At 40.9% G+C, this 17,451-nt stretch overlaps 2 protein-coding genes across 3 annotated transcripts in view; both read right to left on the reverse strand.

Annotated features, from left to right (window-relative positions):
• LOC121460377 (DNA (cytosine-5)-methyltransferase 3C-like) overlaps window positions 1-631 on the reverse strand; it is a 31,195-nt gene extending 30,564 nt beyond the window's left edge. The window contains 1 exon segment of the mRNA XM_041670736.1: window positions 475-631. Coding sequence (XP_041526670.1) covers window positions 475-631 — 157 coding nt within the window.
• A 13,002-nt stretch (window positions 632-13,633) lies between these two features.
• Window positions 13,634-17,451, reverse strand: part of LOC121460122 (DNA (cytosine-5)-methyltransferase 3B) — a 37,738-nt gene continuing 33,920 nt past the window's right edge. For both annotated transcript variants that reach the window (XM_041670295.1, XM_041670296.1), the window contains 2 exons: window positions 16,944-17,062; window positions 13,634-15,044 (listed from right to left, as the gene is read on the reverse strand). In XM_041670295.1, the coding sequence (XP_041526229.1) occupies window positions 14,903-15,044; window positions 16,944-17,062 (261 nt within the window). In that variant the 3' untranslated portion in view covers window positions 13,634-14,902. The remainder of the gene's footprint in view (window positions 15,045-16,943; window positions 17,063-17,451) is intronic.

Raw genomic sequence — 17,451 nt, forward strand, 5'->3', positions numbered from 1 at the left:
GCTCAGATCAGCACCATAAGTCTCAAGGACAGAAACACACAAGACAGGAGACTTCAAAGAGTGGGGGCTGATTCCAGGTGTTCTGGGAGGTGCTAAAAGGAAGGGGCAGTAGGAAGCATCTCTCATCCATGATAATGTCAGTGTCAGCACAATAGAGGACCCATGATCCAGTCCGCGCTGAGACCAGCCCTACCAGGAATGACAAAGTAAGGGAGCCGCCACCGTGGGTGCTTTTCCTCAGAGTCCCAAGGAGAAGAAAGAGGCAGGAGGCTGTGGGCAGAGACAAGACAGAGCTTGGGTGTTGCCTGTGTTCTGTGGGAATAGACTGGTCCCCCTTTAAGGAGGCGTGTGAGGGTGCTCAGTATCCCCATAGCTTCAGGAGCCAGGGAGAAGCTCTTGGTCACAGCCGAGGTGTGCAGCTGTATCTGTTGTGTCGGAATGTAACCCCACCCCAGCTCCCCACTGCCCGCCTACCTTCGCGATCCACTGTGCAGATTGCCTCCATGACTTGGGTGAAGGGAACATTCTTGGCGTCTGAGGACTGGTCACTGCAGTTCCCACTGATGATGACACAATCCTCACATCCACCAGCAGCCTCGTCAGCATTGAGCTGTCTGCTCTCCCCCTCCATTGTCGTCTATGGGAGAAGGCCAGAATAGATAGGAAGGAAGGAGACAGGGGCATGAGAGGGCATCTCACCCCACCTTTCCCACCATGAGCTCTCTGTCCTTGGCTCAGGAGAGAGTCCCACAACCCAATCTCTGAGTGATATTGGGCTCCTAACCTCTACCCCAGGCCCCTCATCAAACTCAGAGGCTCAGGGCTTGGGTCCATGTACCAAGTAGCCTAGAAGGCTCAGTTGTCAGCACCCAAGAGAGAGTTGGAGTCTGAGACACTGCTGTATGGCAACCCTTCAAACAACATCACTCAACACATGCTTGCCCCAGACAACCTAGGTTCCCATCTGTCCCTGGCCCTTCCAGCCTCTGCAGAGCCTCAAGAAGCCAATGCACTCTTTTCTCTCACCCCTTTATTTGCTCTGTCTCCAGGCCTGCCTCCCTCTGCCCTTCCTCTCAGACAGGCTTCTCTCCTCTCCATAGCAGCCCAAGCTCCATCCCATCCCATCCTCTGGGGCCCATTGGTCAGTTGGCCTGTCATTCAATCTCTCCGTCATCAGCTGGGATCCCAAGCTCTGAAGAGAAGGAAGGATGTAGGAAAAAGCTGTGGCAAAAGGCGGTGGCAGTCACCAGGACTGACAGCTCTGACCTGCTATGGCCTTGCCCCACACCCAGGATCTGGTCTTCCTATTGCTGTCTCTCTAGTAATCCAGCTAAGATAGAGAGCTAAGTCCTCACTGATAGGTCCATAGGCTTGTGTGACTTTTGCCCTGACTCACACAACATTATGGGTACCAATTAGGCATACAATTGCACACACACATAAACACACACACACACACAAAACTGCACCATTATCTGGGGGGCTGCAAGCCTATTTTGGAGAAATAGAAAAACTTTATACGGGCAAGTTCTCAAGGATTCAATACCAAGTACAACTGGGCCCTCATCTGCAACAGTAGAACTCAAGTGTTGATGCAGGATTAAAAGTTGGCAGCCTGGGCTAACAGGGAAAGGTTGCCTCAAAACCAAAAAAAAAAAAAAAAAAAAGTTAAGTGTAACTAAATCTCATAACATGTGTGTAGCAAGACACTGGATTCAATTCTTAACACTTAAAAAAAAAAAGTTAGGGTGTGACGGTAATTACACACACCTTTAACCCCAGTACTCAAGAGGCAGAGGCAGTCGGATCTCTGTGAGTTTGAGGCCAGCCTAGTCTACAGAGCAAATTCCAGTACAGCTCCAAAGCTACAGAGAAACCCTGTCTCAAAAAAAAAGAAAAGAAAAGAAAAGAAAAAAAATGTTATGTCAGAACACTATTACAAAGGTTGGAGAGATGGCTCAGTTGTTAAGAGCACAGGCTGCTCTTCCAGAGGACCCTGGTTCAAATCCCAGAAACCAGATAGTAGTGTCTGTAACTCCAGTTACACCCTCACACAGACATACATGCGGGCAAAACACCAATGCACATAAGATGAAAAAATCATTAAAATATATGTTCGACACATCAGAAAAATCATCCACCATGACCAAGTAGGCTTCATCCCAGAGATGTAGGGTTGGTTCAACATTGACAAAAATCTGTCAATTTAATCCACCATATAAACAAACTGAAAGGGGAAAAAACCATGATTATCTCATTAGATGCTAAAAAAAAAAAGCCTTCGACAAAATTCAACACCCCTTCATGATAAAAGTCTTGGAGAGAATGGGGATACAAGGAACATACCTAAACATAGTAAAGGCAATATACAGCAAGTCAACAACCAACATCAAGAGAGAAATTCAAAGTGATCCATTGAGATCAGGAATAAGACAAGGTTGTCCACTCTCTCTATAGCAATTCAATATAGTACTTGAAGTTATAGCTAAAGCAATAAGACAACAAAAGGAGATCGATCAAGGGGATACAAATTGGAAAAGAAGTCAAATTATCACTATTTGCAGACAATATGATAGTATACTTAAATAACCCCAAAAATTCTACCAGGGAACTTCTACAACTCATAAACACCTTCAGAAATGTAGTAGGATACAAAATTTACTCAAAAAAAAATCAGTAGCCCTCTCTTATACAGATGATAAATGGGCCAAGAAAAAAATCAGAGAAATATCACCCTTCACAATAGCCACAAATAATATAAAATACCTTGGGGTAATGCTAACCAAACAAGTGAAAGACCTGTGTGACAAGAACTTAAAAACTATGAAGAAAGAAATTGGGGGCTGGAGAGATGGCTCAGTGGTTAAGAGCATTGCCTGCTCTTCCAAAGGTCCTGAGTTCAATTCCCAGCAACCACATGGTGGCTCACAACCATCTGTAATGAGGTCTGGTGCCCTCTTCTGGCCTGCAGACATACACACAGACAGAATATTGTATACATAATAAATAAATAAATAAATAAATATTTAAAAAAAAAAGAAATTGAAGAAGACACCAGAAAATGGAAAGATCTCCCATGTTCTTGGGTAGGTAGAATTAACATAGCAAAAATGGCAATCTTACCAAAAACAATCTACAGATTCAATGCAATACCCATCAAAATCCCAGCAAAATTCTTCATAGACCTCAAGAGAACAATATTCAACTTTATAAAGAAAAACAAAAAACCCAGAATAGCCAAAACAATCCTGTATAACAAAAGAACTTCTGGGGGCATCACAATCCTGGACTTCAAACTCTACTACAGAGCTACAATAATGAAAACAGCCTGGTATTGGCATAAGAACAGACAGGAGGACCAATGGAACCTAATAGAATACCCAGATATCATTCCACACACCTACGAACACCTGATTTTGACACAGAAGCAAAAATAATAATAAAATGAAAAAAGAAAGCATATTCAACAAATGGTGCTGGCATAACTGGATATCAACATGTAGAAGAATGAAAATAGATCCATACCTATCACCATGCACAAAACTCAAGTCCAAATGGATCAAAGACCTCAACATAAAGCCAATCACACTGAACCTTATAGAAGAGAAAGTGGGAAGTACACTTGAATGCATTAGCACAGGAGACCACTTCCTAAATATAACCCCAGCAGCACGGACACTGAGAGAAACAATTAATAAATGGAACCTCCTGAAACTGAGAAGCTTCTGTAAAGAAAATAACACAGTCAACAAGACTAAATGGCAGCCTACTCAATGGGAAAAGATCTTCACCAACCCCACATTGAACAGAGGACTGATCTCCAAAATATACAAAGAACTCAAGAAACTTGACATCAAAAGAACAAATAATCCAATTTAAAAAATGGAGTACAGACCTAAACAGAGAACTCTCATCAGACAAATTTCAAAGGACTGAAAGACACTTAAAGAAATGTTCAACATCCTTAGCCATCAGAGAAATGCAAATCAAAACAACTCTGAGATTCCTTCCATCTTACACCTGTCAGAATGACCAAGATCAAAAACAATGATGACAGCTTATGCTGCAGAGGATGTGGGGAAAGGGAAACACTCCTTCATTGATGGTGAGAGCACAAACTGGTACAGCGACTTTGGAAATCAGTATGGCAATTTCTCAGAAAATTAGGAAACAATCTATCTCAAGACCCAGCAATGCTGCTGTTGGGTATATACCCAAAAGACACTCAATCATATCACAAGGGCATGTGCTCAACTATGTTCATAGCAGCTTTATTTGTCATAGCCAGAACCTGGAGACAACCTAGATGCTCATCAACCATAGAAAGGATAAAGAAAATGCAGTGCATTTACACAATGAAATATTACATAGTGGAAAAAATAATTTACAGGCAAACGGATGGATCTAGAAAAAAACATATTGAGTAAGGTACCCCGAACCCATAAAGACAAAAATAATATGTATTCACTCATAAGTAGCTTTTAGACCTAAAGCAAAGAAAAACTAGCCTACTATTCATAACCCCAAAGAACCTAGACAACAAGGAAGACCCTAAGAGAGATATATACAGTTCTACATAGAAAAAAGAAAAAGACAAGATCTCCTGAATAAATTGGGAATATGGAGGTCAAAGGAGAGAGTAGAAGGGAAGAGGGAAGAAAGAGAGTGGAGTGGAGAAAAATATATAAAAATAAAAGCAATAAAGCAATGTTCACATTAGCCACCACAAGAAAACAAAACACATAAGAGACCCATAGATGTACATATTTGTTTCTTAGAAGGTGGAGGTACAAGTTTCTGCAGCTGAAGACAGCCTGGAGCACACAGTGAAAGCCTGTCTTTCACTCAAAAAATAAAATAAAATCATCAGAAAAGTGGGCCCAGGATTAGGTATAGACAAGGCTAACACTCAGGAAACGAAAGCTAAAGTCTGTTGTTTGTTTGAGGCGGGGTCTACACTTATAGCTTGGGCTTTCCAGGAGCTCACATCAAACACCCTGCAGGCCTCCAAACTGAGCCTCTCAAAAGCCGCAATTGCACACCTGGGCCACCTTTCCTGCCTTGCCTTTGTTTTTAAAATCCATATAGAATTTGCAAAAATTAAACTGAGTCAAAACAGTATTATGGGGGCTGGAGAGATGGCTCAGTGGTTAAGAGCATTGCCTGCTCTTCCAAAGGTCCTGAGTTCAATTCCCGGCAACCACATGGTGGCTCACAACCATCTGTAATGAAGTCTGGTGCCCTCTTCTGGCCTGCAGACAAACACGCAGACAGAATATTGTACACATAATAAATAAATATTTAAAAAAAAACAGTATTATGATCTACAACAGTTTTCTCAACCTGTGGTTTATGGCACCCTGGAGCATGAGTCAAAGGACCCTTGCATAGGGGTTGCCTATGACCACTGGAAAACACAGATATTTGCATTACAATTCATAACAGTAGCAAAATTGCAGTATAATGAAGTAGCAACGAAAATAATTTTTTTGTTGTTTTAAAAGACAGGGTTTCTCTGTAGTTTTGGTGTCTATCCTGGAATTAGCTCTTATAGACCAGGTTGGGATTAAAGGCGTGCGCCACCACCGCCTGGGCTGCAATGAAAATAATTTTATGGTTGGGAGTCACCACAACATGAGGAACTGTATTAAAGGGTCACAGCATTAGAAAGGTTGAGAACTATTGGTCTACAAATCATAGAACTAACTGTTCGATCAAGTTACCGATCATCATAGAAAAAGAGACTCAATGTTTTAAGTAAGTTTGCAATTTTGTTGGGTCACATGAAGAGCTACCGGTCTCTGTGGGTAGTAGGTTGCAGAGGCCTAAGTAGGAAAAGGTTCTAAAGTACCATCCCTTCATTTCGTGGGGCCCAAGATGGTCACTCTAAACTTTGCCTAGAGAAAATTTGCTTCTAAGTAGCTGCTATCTGCCTCCAGTCTTCTCGCTTCTATCCGATCCAGACACTCACCAGAAAAAGGCTATCCTCAGAGAACCTTCTAGAAGCACCACTATAGCTGCCTGGGGGTGCTATAGGCTTCACTTCTGCCAGGGGGCGCTATGTAGCACAGCCCCGGATGGCATCCACAGACTTATTAGCAATTTGGTCAAGTGAGTCCCAACAGCATCCTTTATACTTGGCCATCACTCAAGCAAGCATGGGCATTGGACAAACAGGGCAAGGGGTCCTCTATTATCTTGCCAATGGCCCTGAGTTAATAAAGGCAGTGTCCAAGAGTTACTTAGACTTCAAAATCTATGGGCAGCAGGATGGCTTAAGGATAAAGACATGGGCTGAAGAGATGGATCAGTGGTTAAGAGCACTGACTGTACTTCCAGAGGTCCTGAGTTCAATTCCCACCAACCACATGGTGGCTCATAACCATCTGTGATGGTATCTGGTGCCCTCTTCTGAGGTGCAGACATACTTGCAGGCAGAACATTGTATACATAATAAATAAATCTTTTTTATTGATATTTATTGAGCTCTACATTTTTCTCTGCTCTTGCTCCCTGACTCTCCCCTCCCCTCTTCAACCCTCCCCCAAGGTCCCCATGTTCTCAATTTACTTAGGAGATCTTGACTTTTTATACTTTCTACTTCCAATGTAGATTAAATCTATGTAAGTCTCTCTTAGTGTCTGCATTGTTGTCTAAGTTCTCTGGGATTGGCTGCCCAGACCCAAAGAATCTATATTAATTACAACATTGCTTGGTCTATTAGCTCAGGCTCCTTATTAACTAAATATTACATCTTAAATTAACCCATTTCTATTAATCACTGTATCACAACTTGGTTGCAGTCTACCAATAAGTTTCCGGCATTGAAGACATAAGTCGCAAACAATGCCACACCAGTTTGGAATTGTGATTAATAGGGTGATATTTATTTAAAGGGGAAAAAACTTACAGATAACCGTCCCAGACAACAGCCCTCTGCGCAATCAGGAAGGAGTCTAGTCGCTGGAAATGGAGCAGGAAGCGAAAAGGGGCAAGAAGGGAAGTAGCTGCTATTTTAAAGGGAGAGAGACCACGCCCCAATGGGCTGGTATCTCAGCGGCTATAGGCTGGAGGAGCGGAAGGACCTCCCGCAACACAGCATCTGTCTCCTTCAGCAGCTACATGGCATCTCCTTGACTCAACCTACTCTCTCTGTATTGCTCTTCCAGCCTGGCTATAGTCTATCCTGCCATAGGCCAAAGCAACTTTATTCATTAACCAATAACAGCAATACATACACAGAAAGATATCCTATATCACATTGGAGCATCCATCTTTAGTATAAAAACCTAAAATATTCAACAGACTTGTCTATGAAGCAGGATTTTTTTTTTTTTTTTTTTGGTTTTTCGAGACAGGGTTTCTCTGTGGCTTTGGAGCCTGTCCTGGAACTAGCTCTGTAGACGAGGCTGGTCTCAAACTCACAGAGATCTGTCTGCCTCTGCCTCCCAAGTGCTGGGATTAAAGACGTGCTCCACCACAGCCCGGCTCTGAAGCAGGATTTTTGAGGGACTATCCCACCTTTTCTTGACAAAGTTTGGCAGTCACTCTCTTTTACATCCTGCTTGTCCAATCAGGACAGTATACTGTCAGCAGTTGAGAAAAGATCACTTTCTTGCCCAATGGCTTGCTTTTTGGCAAAGGAAAGTAAACTCCATGTGGAGTTTCTTCAATGCCCATCATCTTCTCTGAAGTAGGCTAGTGCTGCCAGGAGCAGAAATGTCTCATTGTCATAAAAAAAAAAGAACCCATTATTAAAACATCTATTAATATTCCATGTATCCCTGAAGTGTTTGAAGACAACCTTTCTATCTAAAATATAGCTCTGCTTGACCTTGAAAACACACATAATATGATCACAAATTCAATTGTAATAGGTGACTAATTACTAACCTGCATTTCTTTATTATCCTAAATAGCTGGTAATGATAACTTTTAAGGACTAGAAATTTGCATTACATTGTTAAATGAGCTTTATATGTACAATACCTTGAAAAAGATTAGAAATGTATGTACAGTATTTTTAATAAAATTAATATCAAATTTGTATCAATATAAAAAAATCCAATCTGATGTAAAATATTTAAAACTAGTAGTTGCTTTTTAGAAGTAGATTCAATATCTACCTTTTTATTTTGTCATATCTACAGTCTCCCTTTTTTCTTTTCAGAACAAGAACCCTGAATCTAATGTCTTTAGTTTAGCTTTTCTCCTGAACATTACCAATAAAAACTTATAACCAATCCCCCCGAACTATGACAAATATCCATAACCCAATGAGAGATCAAAAGTCACCACCCTACCTCTTGGGTATGTGGCTGTCATGTTCTAAAATTTACTTCCTGCCATTTGGGGATGATGGCATCTTTAAGGGATCCTGAAAAGAAAAAAATTGAGTTGTCAAGTCCTGTAAGAGGTAGCTGTATCATTTGTTGTCCAGTCTCTGCATAAATGGGAAAGTACAGATTTTTTCTCAAGTCCTGGCTAGAATAGTCTGTCAAGCTGGATCATCTCAGTTAGCCACTTCAAAATAATTCTGAGCAGTTTGTAGCCCAAAAGCCAGTCTTTATGTGGTGTTTTTCAGCTTAGTCATGTTATCATAGCCATGGAGGAATGGTCATTGTGGGGTCCATCCTCCTTTTAAAGACGTCAAAGGTCACTGTTCGGCATGTTTATGGTTCACTGCAGAAAAATGATAGAGATTCAAACCCAAAATCATCTACAGGAAGGTAGATGAGACCTTTAGTATTCTATAGGACCATTAATATCTTGACAAAAACTTTAAAATACATACACTTTAATGTAGCCCAATTAATAGAATCCCAGAGACAGATATTGGGGTTCAGTCTGATTATCAGAAAAAGCAAAGAAGTCAACCACTAGAGAGCTCTTACCTCTATGAAATCTTCAGACTGAAAGAGAGAAAGCAAGTTCCTTTCTCATCCCATTTTATTCCTCTCTAAGCTAGGATTAAAGGTGTGCACCACCACTTCCTGGCATCTATGACTGCCTGGCCTCTGTGGCTAACTATTGTGGTTTCTGGGCCACCACTGCCTGGCCTGAGTGACTGACTGGTGTCCTGTTTGGCATTCTGATCTTCAGGCAAACTTTATTTATTAAAATAAAAATGAAATATCACTAGATTTTAATCTTATAAATTTTTAGATAATATTTATGCCTTAAGAAAAGCTGCTAAAGAATCAACATAAAAAACAAAGGATTGTGAAATTACTGACAATAAAATAGTCCTTAAATATTTGTTTTTCTTCTTTCCCTTAATAGGTGGTTATTCTGACACGAGACAGAGATTTGGGATTTTACTTTAATAAGCATGCTTGGGTTTAGAGAAAGAGAGAACCACACTGCAACTCCAAAGACAGCTTTAATTTTTAATTGGACTGGGACTATAAAAAGACCATTTGCATTATATGTCTGTAGAGAACAGTAGAAACATTTGGAAAGATTAGTGAAATTTATCCTGTTGTAAATCTGATATACCAATAAGCTTATTTACTCTTTTTCTTGGGACAATTTTTCTGGATGATTTGTCTTTTCTCTTCCCATCTCATTTGTTCAGTGGTTTTTGGATTCCTTAGTTGGATACACCTTTATTCTTCTGAAAAGGTAGAAACCCCAACCCTAATTTTGAAGAGGTTCTCTTTTGGCAAGTTATAGCTTATCAAGTAAAAAGTATTTGTTAGTTTTATAGGTTAGTTCAGATTAAAATGGCCATGCTGCTTGATGAACTATCATCTGTTCAAATTAAGAGGTCTCTCTTGTACAAATTGAGTCTTTATCAATTTTAATGGTACCAATAGCTTTTCTTCTCCTGTGAAAACAAAAGCAAAACCCTTTCCCCCATGTAACACATGTCCTGATTTCCATTCTGAGGTCAACATATCTTTAAAGTATACTGGCTGATTCAATTCCATAGTTTTTTCTATTATCCAATGTCTCTCCGCAGCTGTTGTTCCTTTCTCATTAGCATTTATAAAATTCAAAGTTAATAAAGCATTATGCAATTTATTTCTGGAGCTTTTATTACTGTTTTCTGTTTATTTAACATATCCTTTAGAGTTTGATATGATCTTTCTATAACTGCCTGTCCTGTAGGATTTTGTGGTATATGGGTAATATGCTTTAAATTATAATAAGCACAATCTGTTTCATTTTCTTAGAAACATGCTGGAGTATTGTCTTTATTTCTACAGGTATACCCATCATGGCCATAGCTTCTAGAAAATGTGTGATTACAAAATCAGCCTTTTCCAAACTCAAAGCAGTTGCCCATTGAAAACCTGAATAAATATAAATAGTGTGGTATATATATTTTTAATTTTTTGATTCTGTAAAATAGGACATATTCATCTGCCAGATTTCATTCCTTTCAGTACACTTTGGGTTACTTCCTGAATGTAGTGGTGTTTGATTGTATGAAGAACAAGTAGGACATTATGTTATAATTTCTTTGACTTGTTGCCATGTAATGGAAAAGTCTATTTCTAAATCTTTGCTATTGACATGATGTTTTTATGAACTTCTGAGGCCTCCAGCACGTTTCCAATCAATAGTTGATACATTTCTTTATTGTCTTGTGCTAGAGGACCTGGCAGACCAATATGGGATCAGATGTGTGTTATATATATGGGATGATTCCTATTCCCGAGTATTTCTTGCAACTGAATAAATTATAAAGTCAATTCTGTAACACCTGATATAAATTCAATGATTTCAATATGCAAAACAACTTTTTCTGCATATTGCAAATCAGTAAACTATGTTAAGAGGTTCCCTAAAATCCATTAATACCACAAGAATAGCACATAATTCTGACTTTTGGGCAGAATCATAAGGGTTAGATCCACTTTATTTAAATTTTCTGATTTGTAACCTCTCTTTCCTGATTTGTTTGCATCAGTACGAAGTGTATGCGCTCCAAATATTGGTGTTTCCTGTACAATGTTAAGAAGAACCCATTAGTTCTCTTTATAAATTGGATTTTCTTGCATTTGGGATATTTGTTCTTTTTAATATTTATTTATTTATTATGTATACAATATTCTGTCTGTGTGTATACCTGCAGGCCAGAAGAGGGCACCAGACACCATTACAGATGGTTGTGAGCCACCATGTGGTTGCTGGGAATTCAACTCAGGACCTTTAGAAGAACAATGCTCTTAACCGCTGAGCCATCTCTCCAGCCCCAGGATTATTTGTTCTTAATCTCACACAAACTATTACTACAAGTTCCTTTCCAGAGTTCACTTTCTGTCCACAATTTGTCAATTTCATCATTATTAAAAAGTACTATAATTTCTGCTGGGTATATTTCTGCTAGTTGATGAAGTCTCAATTTTCCTTTGAGAATCAACTCAGAGACCTTTCCACATGTTTTTAAGTTTTAATTTAGTTTATGTGGTAAAAAGATCCATTCTAAGGTAATACCTTCCTTCTGTATTAAAATTCCTGAAGGGGAATACTTGGAGGGTAATAGGATCAGAATGTAGTTAAGATTCAGATTTGTGGGCTGGAGAGATGACTGAGAGGTTAAGAGCACTGGCTACTCTTCCAGAGGTCCTAAGTTCAGTTCCCAGCAACCACATGGTGGCTCACAACCTGTAATGAGATCTGGTGCCCTCTTCTTGTGTGTGTGCGCATATGTACACGCAGGCAGGACACTGTATACATAATAAATCTTTTAAAAAACACTTTTAAATTTTTTTAAATGCATCCACACTATCCACATGTGTAATTTGCAATTTCTCTTCAATCAAAGCCAATTCTCTCTCAGCTTCAGCTGATAATTTCCTGGGACTATTTAAGTCTTTCTCACCCTCTGAGGTTTTGACCAGTTCATCAGGACCTCTCCCAGTAGTGGATCTCAGATATGAAGTGTCTCCTAGCAGTCTCTGAAAGTCATTAAGAGTCTGCAATCGATCTCTCCTAAATTTGCACCTTTTGGGGTCTAATTTTTGTAAAATTTTCTGTCTTGTTCTTGGAAAGGTAGAGTGAGGAATCAATCTTTTAAATCAATAACTATAAGAGGCCATCCTTTAGGTAATAGAGAAGGAAAAGGAATTCTAAACTGTAGAGAGCCCATTGGCTGAATCACCTTATTAACAGCTCTTAGATTTGTCACCATTCCCTGTTTTCCATATTTCTTTTTAACAAATACAGAATTCCAAGGGCTGCGTGATTCTTCAATACGCTGAGCATCTAGCTGCTCCTATACCAGCTGTTCTAAGTCCTGAAGTTTCTCTGATGTTTAAAGCCATTGTTCAACCCATACAGGTTTGTCTGTCCACCATTTTAAAGGTAGGGCCTTTGACAGATGAGCAGCTGTTGTCCTCTTATTGTACAACCTTAATGGTTGGTGACTGTTTTTATAATACCTTATAATTTTCCCAGAAACATGTTAATTTGTGGCTTGTTTCTAAGACTGGGGGAATGCTATCTGAGTATTCCATTACTCTAACCAATCATATCCCCAGATTCATTGCTATTTTAGCCACATATGGCTTTAATTTTCCTTTCTGTCCTTCTGGCTCTACATATTCAACCCATCTTGTGCTGAAATGAAGTTCCATCTACGTCCTGAAGAGGTCAATTAGATGCCAAGATTCTAGTACTATTGTTACATCTGCCTCTATGTCTACCAGACTTTCACTGACAGTGTCATTTATTCTTATTTTTAAAATTTGATCTTATAAATGAAGATTGTCAAAATACTGTTTTTTCCTGAATTTTTTGTTTATAGCTGTTAACCAGAGCAGTATGGACTTATAATAAACTTTAGGCTCTTTAATTGCTCTGGGAAGGAGTTACGTCCACGACTACCGAAAACGACTAAACCGGATTTTGTGTGAGGTCCTGTGGAGGCCCCTCAAGGTTTCCCAATGCTAAGGGTTACCTTGAATGTCCCTTTCTGATCTACATTCATTAGTCCAATGATTGTCCTTGCCACACATTCAGCATAATCCAGAGGGAGGTGCATTTGAATTATAGTTAAAAAATGTTGTTTCTTGGAATGCCCTGTTTATAATCCCTTTATGGTAACCTTGCTTGTCACAACGGAAACACTTGGCATTTTGATTTTTCTTCAGACCTCTGGAAATCACCTCTCCTATCCAAGGATCATGATGGTCATGAGATGCAATATTGATCGTATCTCAGATCCACTCCTCCAAAGTGCTGATCTTGCCTTTAAAGGCCTAATTAACCTTTTGCATAGAGAATTAGCATTTTCAAAAGCAGAGATTCAATTTTATTTGTCTAGCTTTTGAATCTGATATCACTCTCTTTGCTGTTGATGTCAATCTTTGTAAGAAATTTGTGAAAATTTCTTTCAGTCCCTGGAGGACTTTAGTAAAAAACTCAATTTTATTTCCTACTTTTTCAATTCTGTCCCAAGGTCATGTACAATCTAGTAAGTTAAGGTCCCACTCACAATGTAGCCCAGGCTGGCCTAGAATTGATGCACCTTGCCTGGCAACAGGAATAAAGACTAGGATAGTAAAACCTGCCCAGACATCACCATGCCGTTACCACAAAGAAGCAGATGAAGACACATACAAGATTAGAGAAATACAATTTTAATCAAACAGAAAGGTAAACTTTAGGCATCGGTTATCTTTCTGCCTAAAACAGTGGAGAAAAACTGTTGAAACAAGGCCGTTTCCCAACACTCGTGACAACGCTCCAGTTTCCAAAAAAACCTTAATGAAAATGTTAAACATGAAAATAGAAGTCTGAGAGATGTAAAAAAGTGTATAAAAAGCTCAAATGTGTCAAGGTTGTCCTTTTTCTACAAAATAGCACCAGTAAATAGAGTAAAAGGTGTTAAAAGCATCACGAGAGCATTTCTGAAATGCAGCTTCTCATCTCCAGGGATGCCCTTAAAAATACAATGTATCATGGGGTAAAAAGGTTTTAAAAATCTCCAGATGATCAAAGTTTCTCATTGTAGTTTCCCCATCATCTCTTAGATAAGGGAAACAATGTGCTTCTGGCCCTAGCTTCTCAATAAGTATTAGAGGATCATACTTATTTGGGGACCTGAGCTGGTTAGGGAGGGGGCTCATCATTTGGAGAGAGGGAGTGGGAAATAGTTTAGCTAAGCTCCCTCCTTCATGTCCCTCACACATGGAAGAGGGGCCACCCCGCTTCCTGAGCTCAAAACATTCTATTCCAGTCTTGAGGATTAGCTACACGAGCCCCTGCCCAGGGAATCTTGGGGGAAATAGCCCTGAATGTGATGATGACATCATCCCTGCTGACATCATCATCATACTGGGAAATGCTACAAGGCCAACAGGACTCCAGCCCTTGTACCAAAGCAAGGGGAAGGTGCCATTAAGACTTAAGTCATAAACATCACCTTTTTCATCTTCTATCCCTAGGGAAAATTAAAAAACACAAAACAAAAAATCGTGGCCTCTTGACCTTGTTCATCTGAGCCCACATTGATACTAGCGTCCTCTAGCAAATAGGAGCACAGGTGATTTAAAAACAAAATCTCAAATGATTTTGCAGCATTAACCTGAGTACTGGGAGAGCTATCATTTTGGTATCTTAGCATCACTTCTGACTGATTAACCCAGCAGGGAAAAAAGCCATCTTGCTACCTATTTCAAGTTTTAAAGTTTCAGGATAAGAAAACATGAGCACCATGTTGGGCTGCTCTAAGCAGCCAGGTCTGAGCTGTGCACGAGGAGAGAGCACCTTGGGCTCCCCTGCAAGGGCCAGGAGGCTCTGCTCCCACAGAGCAGGAGAAAGCTGAGGTACACAGTGAGGTGAGGCCCCAAACAGGTGAGCTGAGAAAGGGGAGAGGTGAGGTGACTTCAGGGAGGCGGTGATTCTGGGGACCTGGCTCAGACCAAGAGCACCCCAGTCCTGGGTAGAACTATTCACATGCAAAGTAGTCCTTCAAGGGGGCAAAGAGGTGTCTGATGACTGGCACACTCCAGGACCTTCCCAGCAGCTTCTGGCGGGCACCACGGCCCATGTTGGACACGTCTGTGTAGTGTGCAGGAAAGCCGAAGATCCTGGGAGAGAACAGAGTGAGAAGTCACCAGGTTAGAAGGACCCAGGTCCCTAGTACACCAAGAACAACTGTGTTCTGGAAGTCAGGCCTAGGAAAGCTACCAGCCTCACTCAGGACTTTTAGACACAAAGGAACCTTCTAGACTACCAGTTCCACTATTAGCTAAGAACACTTACTCACAGCTGATAGTGACAGGAAATCAGTGCATCTTTACTGGGACTGAGCACCTGTTCCTCACAGGCCACGGTATGAATTAACCCTTGCTAATCTGCAGAATGTGTCTAGGACACTGTAACTTTAGAGCCTGTCCTAGAACTAGCTCTTATAGACAGCTGCCTCGAACTCACAAAATCCACCTTTCTCTGCCTCCCGAGTGCTGGGATTAAATGTGTGCGCCATCACTGCCCAGCTCTAGGACCATTCTTTTTTTTTAAATATTTATTTATTTATTTATTTATTATGTATGCAATATTCTTTCAGCGTGTATGCCTGAAGGCCAGAAGAGGGCACCAGACCTCATTACAGATGGTTGTGAGCCACCATGTGGTTGCTGGGAATTGAACTCAGGACCTTTGGAAGAGCAGGCAATGCTCTTAACTGCTGAGCCATCTCTCCAGCCCCCTCTAGGACCATTCTTAAATGCATAGTGTGAACTGGTCTATGCATGATCAGTCAGTCAGAAGACACATATTTGGCTCAAAATATGAGAAGTCAAGAAATTTGTTTTCAGGGGGAAAAAACAAAAAAAGACAAGATTTTCAATGTCAAACAGAGGGTTCACAGATACCAAGTATTTCATAATCGCCAGCACACATGTACATATACAGCTCTCTCACACAATCACTCTCTCTCTATCCGCTCCCTCAAAATATTAGAGAAAAATAAATCCAGAGCTTGCCCAAGGTACTTCATCAACAGAGCTAAAGAGGACAAAAAGACTGAATCTCAGTATCGCAGGCTTACTCTAAAGTTAGCTGTAGGAATTCAACACCTCCAGCCCCGGCCTTGCTATTCCTGGCATCAACACAGTACCAATCACACCTCAACGATCACATTAAACTGAAACTCTCAAATTCCAGTACAATCCACAGCATGGACACAATTACAGTGTCCCAGCCGTGGCCCAGGGACCTTTACAGAAGAGGACGCTGAGATTGCTAAGGTTGATAATATCCTGAGATTGTTTCTGGACAGAAGAGAGCGGATGCACACATCAACTCGCAGTATTGTGATGGCAAGTAACAGGCCTGTAGCAGATCCCAAAGAGTGGGGGAAGGTAGGAATCCCAGTACTAGATAAAGCCAGAGTGATTACACATCAGGGAAGAACCCACTCACAAAGACAGCTGGGCAGCACATGATGAGTAAATGGGGAATAGCAACATCAAAATTGGGTGTGTGGGATTGGAGTGGAGAGGGTTGCAATGTAGTTGAAAGGGTTATGTTCAAATCTGAAAAAGAATTAATTGTAAAAAAAAATATTACTTGAGTCATGGTGGCTGACATTTATAAGCCAGGCATTCAGGAGAGGCGATAGTGAGTTCGTTCTCAGCCAGGAGACCAGAAAAGAAATAAATATGGAATGAAATATGGAGCATTAACATCTTCATGAAATAGTTGATACTTATATCTGGAAGAGAGGGAAGGTAGTGGGGCATCGCCTTTAATCCGAACACTTGGGAGGCAGAGGCAGGCGGGTCTGACAACAAAGGTAACAGATCAGAGAAACTGGAGAGAGAAGGGCCCAGGAGAATTCTGGGGATAAACAGGAGTTTCCTCAGCCTTCTCATTCAAAGGAAAATTTGGGACAGGAAAATATCAGAGCAATGCAGACAGGTGTCCACCATCCTGTCTCTCACCCCATTTCCCCCTTTCCTGTCTTTGTTCCAGATGCAGCTCACCTTTCGAGCTCAGTACACCACAAAACATCGTCCTGGCCATTCATCACTACAGGGAAAAGCTGGTTTTTCCCCTGTCTGATGGAGTTCGACTTGGTGGTTATTGTCTGCACCTTCTTTAACTGGAGAACAAAACAATATCGCGGGGTGAGCAGAAGGCTTCCAAGTGGGGTCAGGCTCAGAAGCATCAGAGGCATGAAGGCATGAGTCTGGAGAGCTGGCAGGGACAGGCAGACACAGGGAGAGGACAGAGACTTGGACAGATTCTTTGTGCTTCCACAGATGCTACATGAATTTTAGTGACCGTGAAGGATCACATGGGGGCCAAGACACCGGTCATTGGTCGATGAGGTCATTAAGAGCAGAAACCATCCAGACTCAGAATGGCCACCAGCGCTTGAGCATCAGGCCTTTGCTTTTCACAGACACGGAGGAGAAGGCTCTGAGGCCTCACTGTGCATCTGTGACTTCACAGCACAGCCTTTGGCAACAGCATCCGCCACTGTCCTTA

This window comes from Microtus oregoni, unplaced genomic scaffold, assembly GCF_018167655.1.
Source record: "Microtus oregoni isolate MIOR12 unplaced genomic scaffold, Mior012 000020F_ref0000438, whole genome shotgun sequence".
Taxonomy (NCBI): Eukaryota; Metazoa; Chordata; class Mammalia; order Rodentia; family Cricetidae; genus Microtus; species Microtus oregoni.